The sequence below is a fragment of the Pecten maximus genome, chromosome 2 (assembly GCF_902652985.1).
Source record: "Pecten maximus chromosome 2, xPecMax1.1, whole genome shotgun sequence".
NCBI lineage: Eukaryota > Metazoa > Mollusca > Bivalvia > Pectinida > Pectinidae > Pecten > Pecten maximus.
This window is the reverse complement of record NC_047016.1, coordinates 7,354,068-7,364,266: the sequence shown is the minus strand read 5'-3', so window position 1 is coordinate 7,364,266 and position 10,199 is coordinate 7,354,068. Positions and strand designations below refer to the sequence as shown.

The window sequence follows — 10,199 nt, the reverse complement described above, 5'->3', positions numbered from 1 at the left end:
TGTTTGCGTCACAGTATATCGTACGAAAATAAGTGATATCATCAAACGGCCAGTGACATTTACAAAGTGTCGGCTCGACCTTTAATGGAGGGCCATTAAATTGCAACAAATCAAACCCTTTAATCCCATCCATTAAAGGTGATGTTTACATTCATGCTATTTCATACATATTTATCAAGTCAGTGAAGCGTGCTGAAGGTTTACAGAGAAGTAATGACGTATTATGTGAGCCTGGTGACAAGTATCCACAGTTAGGACGTAAGGGTCATAAACTCGCACTTTGCTAAGTTATACCTATAAACGCCTGACGAATGTAAAGGCGATGCTAAGCTGTTTGTTTTCGTTCACATGTTGCCCCCGCGTTGGTGCCGGGAGTTTCTAGGATGTTCTGTCAATGAACGGTTACTTTAAGCGACATGACCAGTGGTGGACATATAAAGCTGGATGTTTTGTGATTTCCTGATTAACACTATTCCGTAATACGTTATCTTCCATAAAGTGCGCGTTTGAAAACGAAATAACCATTTTTCTTATTTTCTTTATTTCCGTCACAAGTTGAGTCGATTGGTGTTTAATGTATATATACGTGAACAACTTTCCATCACAGCTTCTGAAAATTCGATTGTGTGGTCCTCCAACTTTTGCGAAGTTTCATTGAGAATTGGAGAACTTCATGGATTTCTTGATTGTTTATGTTTATTTAAATGATCTATTCTATAAATGTCTAGCTGAACGGCAATTGTCATAAACTATATCACTACAATGCAAGGAAGAAGCATTTACAAGTTAGAACCACGACTTAGATCAATGAGCAAGGCCGAAGGTAACTTCTGGGTTCCAAATGCTGCTATCACAGAGCATGCCCTAACTCGTCGTTTGGGAGAGCTTGACCGAGAAAAGACAATGGTCCAGGCAGACTATCGTTATCGACAGAGGGAACTTCAAAAGGAGCTCCGAAACATCCGGGCATCTAAACAGACAGGTAAGCTGTATATATGTAGGTAACTCTTTAGGATCCGGAGGTATTCCTTACTACTTCGGACTTCGAAAATGACAGATATGGTGCAGAAGTTAGTTCCACATATCGATAAATCTGGCTTCAAAACGCTGCGTTGTACTAATACGCTTAAAAATGATAACAGAAAGTTTGACTCGAGTATAGAGTAAAATATTTGGCACAATCTTAAGAATTTAGAATTATGTGAAGGTACATTGTCAACATTATACTATTTATTCTGTAGAATTTGTAATATTTAAGCGATATTCCATTAAAGTGTATATTTTATACACATATGTGTGTTTGTCCATTGTCAACATCATACTATTTATTCTTTCGTATTGATAGCAAGAAGTGATATTAAGATGCAGTGAAAATACTCGAAATAAAGCAACGGGGGGATATAATATATTTCCTTCAGTCGGTAATACAGCGTTACTAATGAACATGTAAGAATAACAAAGTATTGACCTGTCAAAAAGGAAAAACATTTTCGAAGTATTACTTGAAATTAATCAAAGTAAACAAATTGTGTGTCTCACCGATTGTCACTGCGGCTATTCCGTGATATAAAAACGTATTCTGAAGAAAATGAATAAAAATAATGATAAATGAATATATAAAATAAAACTTTAAAAACAAATTAAGCTCAATATATTTCCTTTAAGGTTAAGGTTTCCTGTGAGGACCCGGGTCTTCATTAAAAGAATGGACATGCAGAAGACATACATGTGTAGAACTTTGTTTGGCTGTAAAACCCCACATTTACCAGAACATGACTCAGTCTGTACAAAGGGCATATCTCCAAAGAAGACAAACATGTAGGTCTGTCTATAAAAGGACATATTTTCCAGAACATGACTCAGGCTGTACATAGTGTATATCTCCAAAAAAGACATAGGACTGAAAAAGAAAACTATTTGGTACGGATAGACTATCTTATTAATATAACATAAAAAAAAAATAAAAAAAAAAAAGAGCATTCCAGGAGCGGTGTAACACACTAAGCAGGGGAATAGATTTACTGTAAATACCAGCAATAACTTCTGTAAATTACGGAAGCCGAATAGGACCAATGAAAAAAATAAACTTAGTTGGTATCATTAAAAAATAAATAAAAAATCTCGTATATACGAGTTTCTTTCTCGTAATAACGAGATTATTTCTCGTATATACGAGATTATTTCTCGTATATACGAGATTATTTCTCGTATATACGAGTTTCCTTCTCGTAATAACGAGTTTATTTCTCGTATATACGAGATGATTTCTCGTAATAACGAGATTATTTCTCGTATATACGAGTTTCTTTCTCGTATATACGAGATTATTTCTCGTATATACGAGTTTATTTCTCGTATAAACGAGTTTATTTCTCGTATATACGAGATTATTTCTCGTATATACGAGTTTCTTTCTCGTATATACGAGATTATTTCTCGTATATACAGGATTCTTTCTGGTTTGAACTATCTAACTTGCGAGTTCTTCTTTTTCGTTATCGCGATATGGAAATTCGGTTATCACCATATTTACATAAACTAAGTCACATAACAACTTAACTGATATAATGAAAACGATATTATGATATAGAAGCTTCATTTAAGTCGCTAGTGTGATATATAAAAGTTGCGAAGACAACTTTTAAGTAGGTTGTTCGACATAATAAGCTAGTGTACCCGGAACGATTTGCTATATTAAGCTTATGAAATGTAATTTAGGATGAAACTAAAAATGCTGAAAGTGCGACTTTTATGACGACTTTAGTTTTAGAGTTATTGCGATTTTTCTCGAAAACACACCTGAAGCCCAAAGTCGTTGACCTCGTTTCGGTGACCTATGACCTGTGGCGTCACAGATTTAAAGGAATCAGAGCCGCCAGAAAGAAAAAATATAGAAACAAACGTGAACACGTGCCTGCAATTTATACAAATTAGACAAAAATCATATAAGTGCTGGATAAACGTTTTGAGTAATATTTGTGAATTAGTTAATAATAAGTCCTACCGAAACCAGGGACATAATTTTCTTTTAAAACTGGAAGTATACAACATGTAACATCTTAATTATTTTCTATTATAACGGGCCAAATACGACGAGTATCATCTTACTAATATTCTATTATAACGGGTCGTATATAACATGTAAATTTTGTGATTTTCTATTTCAACGGGTCGTATATAACATGTATAACGTTAGAATCATGTTCTATTATAACGGGCCGTTACAACATATGTAACGACTTACATTAATATCATATCCTTTATTATGAGGTTTGTTGCACACAAATATTTATTTCGCTTATAATACTTCTAGCATTAGAAGTTTAATAAATGCTGAAGAATTTTAATTCTTACTAGCCAAAACAGCAATGGATACGTTTGAAATCCACTTGAAGAATTGTCTAAAATTGATCTGTATCTATAGAAGTACGTTGTAGGTTCCAACACCGGTTTTCATACGGGAGAGATTAAGTCTATTGTAGATCACACTATGAATCTATAGAATACATTACTTTTTTTACTTTTTGAAAGTAGTGTCCTTCATGCGCGGATTTTTGTATAGAATACAATGAATAACTTTACTGTACGTGTGTATCGTCTTGTCACACAAACCAGAGTACCCAGAACCGTTGATTTGTTGGTATGTTTATTTGAATATTAATTTGCGAATAAAATGACATATTATTTTACAAAAAAAACTAATGTTGATGCGGTGTTCCTTTTTATAGTAAAGAGTAAGGAATGGTAAATACATTTATATTTTGTGTATTGGTGATTGACTGATTATTGGATCGTGTATAACATCCATCTGTAGGCCTACATCAGCCTGTGTTATCCAAGCGGTCATTTTCAGAGTCCATTTCACTTAAATTTAATTTTCTTAAAAGCTCAAACTGATATTGTTGGATTACGACTTCTTGTCGACAATATTCGCCAAAGCCATCAACCTCAAATCTCATTTCCAGATCGTATTCTATAAAAGGCCGTTCATGTCAAAAACGAGATACATTTAACGCGTTAGCATTTAACGTGTTAAACACATTTAAAGCGGTAAATCTTAACACGATGTTTTCTTGGAATTCTAACGCGTTTAAAGTCCTAGCTTTTGTTTTAACGCGTTAAAATGACTAACATAACAGAAACAATCGAATACCTTGTTTCATATATCTACTACGTATTTAAAGGACTCGTTAAATCTTAAATGTTATGTTTAACGCGTTAAATAGTACCAGGTTTTGACATGAACGGCCTTTCATAGTCTTCAGACATGTCTGTGTTGCTACTGGTTACACTGCCGAAGACAGTGTCACTAGATGTATTAATTGAATATCAGACTTAAAACGTGTAGCTATATAATGTTAGTACAAGTAGATATGTCTATGTATATGAGTGGTTTTTCCTTCTTGGCAAATGTTCTGTCATAAGAACCTTCTCAGTGTCTATCTACTAATAACACAGTAAGACGAAATCGCCAAAGACGACAGTATATCATCGTTACTAAATCCCTTGTAAGAGTAACATTCCACTGTGTCGGTTACAACTGCCATTCCGTAGAGTTGTACTAAACAAGTTCCGGTTTCATGATGGAGCACACTGTTAGATGTAATACGAGAAATAAACGCGTTATTACGAGAAATAAACTCGTATATACGAGTAATAAACTCGTATATACGAGAAAGAAACTCGTATATACGAGAAATAAACTCGTATATACGAGAAATAATCTCGTATATACGAGAAAGAAACTCGTATATACGAGAAATAATCTCGTATATACGAGAAATAAACTCGTTATTACGAGAAGGAAACTCGTATATACGAGAAATAAACTCGTATATACGAGAAATAAACTCGTATATACGAAATTTTTTATTTATTTTTTAATGATACCAACTAAGTTTATCTTTTTATATTGGTCCTATTCGGCTTCCGTAGGTAAATAGTTTTTGTATTTTTTTTTTTTTTTTTTTTTCATTTTATCTAATTTCTTTATTATTATTTGTATTATCTAACTTCAAAATAATTCTTCCCCTAGAATTTTCCTAATGGCCATATCAAGTTCTCTCCCATCGTGCACAGGTTTGTCTCACGTTGTACCTATTCTCTTTAAGGTGCGATTTCGTAGTCAAACCTAGGGGAATGACAAATAGCACGAATCACGTCACGTCAACATTGTATTGGAATAACTGGACCTTACGTTAAACAAAAGTACGATGGGAGAAAAATAAGCATCCTCTATCTTGGAGATGTCACAAAGAAATTTCTAATCCCCGGGGTGATATTCTTGATCGTCTTACGTTCAGTTAAGACAACCAAGAATATCACCTCGTGGGTCGGAGATTTCTCTGTCACACCCTCAAGGTAGGAGATGATTATATTAAACATATCACTGTTCTAGCCATATGTCTTTGATTTATGTAACTTTTTGTCTCTAATTAGTGAATAATGAAATGAAGGATGAATAATTATCATTTAGCCAATGATACTTTTTATATTACAGAGAGTTCACAGCGTAGTCAGACCCATCGATTCTCCAACAGGAACTCGACCGATCCCACTAGTCTCACTGATATGATTGACCGATTTAAAAAGAAGAGAACAGATCAGGAATATCTACATGACCAGCTTCGACAACGGCGGGATAGCCTTGTCAGTTCCATTGGAAACAAACACGACCACAGTCCCGATTTACTCCGAGAGGAAACCACCGCGTCGGATATGTGGGACAACAACAGACCCTGTTGTCCAGAGCCTCCGGCCGGAACCATACTGGACGATATGCGGACAGCGCTGACCATGGCGAAGCACGCTGAAGGATTGGCTACCAAAAATAAAGAGGCTGGCCTAAGGCGACCACGCGAATCCAGAATAAGGAGGTCAAAACACCGTGATGTTACGTACCCTAAAGGATTATCCCTACGTTCCAGCAAGCGAAGACCGCATGAAGCACCCCGTACAATAAAAGATACCCGAAAAACACAATCTAGATTGGTAACTCTACCTAATCCCTCCATTGCCAATGACGGAAATGGCGAAGACATTAACACCGATCTGCTAGAATCTGTCAAAGCAGATAACACGTCAGAAACTCACTTTAAGAGTACTGACGACGGTACCATACTAACTACGGCAAGGGGGCCGCATCAAAACAAAGATGACGCAAATATGACAACTAACCGAGGAAAAGATGTCGTGTCGAAGTCAATTTTGAAAGAAGGGCAAAAAATGGAACAATGTGTAGGACTCGGTCTTCAAAGGAAAGAAAAACAACTTACGAAAGAGGAGTTGGAAAGCAATACTAACCTGATAACACGACGATGCTCTGAACCGGTGATCATTGGCGAAAGGGAGAATATAATTGAACACTTGAATGTCAACATGGCGAGGGAATACGTGCCAGAGGAGACAATTCCTGGATTTAAAAAACATATCATTGTACGACGATTTTCCGAAAATGACAAATATCAATGTAATTTTATCAAAGACCTTATTGACGACGACGAATGTTCGATGGACAGTGACAAAGAAACAGTAGAAATATCCGAATCTGACATCATATGGGATGACGTCAGACGCTGTAGATATCTTCGTGGTTATGATCCGCCGATTATGATAATGCCAAAAGAAGAAATTAATCTGTTTGTTTTCGGAAGGGATGAAAATGACATTCTGGAACTAAAACGAGAAAAACATTTTGGACTTTGATATACATTGTATATGGGGAAAAGGAATCACATAATGTCGTAACACAATAACTGTAAATACGGTAGAAAAATAACAAATTCAGTAAATTGTTTTACGAAAGTGACAGCTAATCTGGTGAAATAAGTGTGATCCGGAATGTTGATATAGAAAATGTGAAACAGTGATCGTTATCTGGCAATGTCTCTTTGGTGATAGCTTTGGAATAATTAACACAGTTCCATAAATGAGAGCAATGAAGTTATGTAGGAAACATGTGACATCTGTTCAAACAATTATAGGAATATCGAAGCTATAATTTGAATAATGACAAAATGGCATCCTTCAAATAACTATCTAAATTAGAAAAAAGTATAAAAATCGAACCTCTTTTCAGGTCTTCTATACTATATAAATACCTGGATCAAATATAGATCGTTGCAACACATGTTCGTTTTTATCCATAATAGAGAAAAGAATGAGTTTAATGTGCATCGATATATAGTCACAATTGTTGTACTCAACACGCGGCATTGATAGAAAGAACATATGGCAACACAATTTAATATAAATTGTATCGTGTTTCACTTTGATGAAATATTTGTAAGGAGAGAGTACAATATCATTGTTTACTGTGTTAACAAGTATCATGTTGACAGACGCTCCTGGCATAGGTCTCTGATGTGGGAGGGATTTTATCGGGAAATCTTCCTCCCGTTTTCCTGAAATATTTAGTGAATACTTTCGTTGATTTCATCAACGGTAGAACCTTTGCATTAAAACCACTATATTAATATCATAAAACATCAGTCTATTACACATTGTTCTTAAAATACAGAGAGCGTTACAGCTACCTATACGGGTATATACTGTTACCGACCTTTCAATGCAAATAAGGTCATACATGGTGATACGCCGAGACAAAACATGGATTTAATAGGATATTATAAAATGAAAAAACTTAATGCCTTCCATATTTCGTCAAGTCTAACTCAAAGCCAAATACGTAAAGAGATCAAATAACATATGGTGGGAGAATATTCCAGGTATCAATTATGCAATGAGCACAAACAGGTTTCCTAATATTTAAAGGACAAGATGGACTGGGTAATGTTTTAATGAGTCGACGACCTTTTCATGGTACGGCAAGATCGGCTTCAACCGTAAAAACATAGATCTCATCAACTATAAATACTGGGCATTAAATTTTTATTAACATGTAATAGATAATATCAATCATAAGTTGTTATAAAACATGAGCTACAGGTAAACATTACCAAAGTAGTAAGGAAGGGGTTATATAAAACATGAGTTACAGGTATACATTACCTAAGTAGTAAGGAAGGGGTTATATAAAACATGAGTTACAGGTAAACATTACCTAAGTAGTAAGGAAGGGGTTATATAAAACATGACCTACAGGTATACATTACCTAAGTAGTAAGTAAGGGGTTATATAAAACATGAGTTACAGGTATACATTACCTAAGTAGTAAGGAAGGGGTTATATAAAACATGACCTACAGGTAACATTACCTAAGTAGTAAGGAAGGGGTTATATAAAACATGAGTTACAGGTAAACATTACCAAAGTAGTAAGGAAGGGGTTATATAAAACATGACCTACAGGTATACATTACCAAAGTAGTAAGGAAGGGGTTATATAAAACATGAGTTACAGGTATACATTACCAAAGTAGTAAGGAAGGGGTTATATAAAACATGAGTTACAGGTAAACATTACCTAAGTAGTAAGGAAGGGGTTATATAAAACATGAGTTACAGGTAAACATTACCTAAGTAGTAAGGAAGGGGTTATATAAAACATGACCTACAGGTAAACATTACCTAAGTAGTAAGGAAGGGGTTATATAAAACACGAGTTACAGGTAAACATTACCTAAGTAGTAAGGAAGGGGTTATATAAAGCATGACCTACAGGTAAACATTACCAAAGTAGTAAGTAAGGGGTTATATAAAACACGAGTTACAGGTATACATTACCTAAGTAAGTAGTAAGGAAGGTGGAGTATATAAAACATGACCTACAGGTATACATTACCTAAGTAGTAAGGAAGGGGTTATATAAGACATGAGTTATAGGTATACATTACCTAAGTAGTAAGTAAGGGGTTATATAAAACATGACCTACAGGTATACATTACCTAAGTAGTAAGTAAGGGGTTATATAAAACATGAGTTACAGGTATACATTACCAAAGTAGTAAGGAAGGGGTTATATAAAACATGAGTTACAGGTATACATTACCAAAGTAGTAAGGAAGGGGTTATATAAAACATGGCCTACAGGTAAACATTACCAAAGTAGTAAGGAAGGGGTTATATAAAACATGACCTACAGGTATACATTACCAAAGTAGTCAGGAAGGGGTTATATAAAACATGAGTTACAGGTATACATTACCAAAGTAGTCAGGAAGGGGTTATATAACACATGAGTTACAGGTAAACATTACCTAAGTAGTAAGGAAGGGGTTATATAAAACACTGAGTTACAGGTAAACATTACCTAAGTAGTAAGGAAGGGGTTATATAAAACATGACCTACAGGTATACATTACCTAAGTAGTAAGGAAGGGGTTATATAAAACACGAGTTACAGGTAAACATTACCTAAGTAGTAAGGAAGGGGTTATATAAAACATGACCTACAGGTATACATTACCTAAGTAGTAAGGAAGGGGTTATATAAAACATGACCTACAGGTATACATTACCTAAGTAGTAAGGAAGGGGTTATATAAAACATGACCTACAGGTATACATTACCTAAGTAGTAAGTAAGGGGTTATATAAAACACGAGTTACAGGTATACATTACCAAAGTAGTAAGGAAGGGGTTATATAAAACACGAGTTACAGGTAAACATTACCTAAGTAGTAAGGAAGGGGTTATATAAAACATGACCTACAGGTATACATTACCTAAGTAGTAAGTAAGGGGTTATGTAAAACACGAGTTACAGGTATACATTACCAAAGTAGTAAGGAAGGGGTTATATAAAACACGAGTTACAGGTATACATTACCTAAGTAGTAAGGAAGGGGTTATATAAAACATGACCTACAGGTATACATTACCTAAGTAGTAAGTAAGGGGTTATATAAAACACGAGTTACAGGTAAACATTACCAAAGTAGTCAGGAAGGGGTTATATAAAACACGAGTTACAGGTAAACATTACCAAAGTAGTCAGGAAGGGGTTATATAAAACACGAGTTACAGGTAAACATTACCAAAGTAGTAAGTAAGGGGTTATATAAAACACTGAGTTACAGGTATACATTACCAAAGTAGTAAGGAAGGGGTTATATAAAACATGAGTTACAGGTAAACATTACCAAAGTAGTAAGGAAGGGGTTATATAAAACATGACCTACAGGTATACATTACCAAAGTAGTAAGGAAGGGGTTATATAAAACATGCCCTATAGGTATACATTACCTAAGTAGTAAGGAAGGGGTTATATAAAACATGCCCTACAGGTAAACATT

At 34.9% G+C, this 10,199-nt stretch overlaps 1 protein-coding gene across 1 annotated transcript; it reads left to right on the top strand.

Annotated features, from left to right (window-relative positions):
* Positions 1-311: 311 nt before the first annotated feature.
* On the top strand, positions 312-7,970 carry LOC117315558. The gene is made up of 2 exons (XM_033869801.1): positions 312-982; positions 5,501-7,970. Exons 1-2 carry the CDS (start codon positions 763-765, stop codon positions 6,703-6,705), a joined length of 1,425 nt encoding a protein of 474 aa, XP_033725692.1. The 5' UTR covers positions 312-762; the 3' UTR covers positions 6,706-7,970.
* Positions 7,971-10,199: the final 2,229 nt, after the last annotated feature.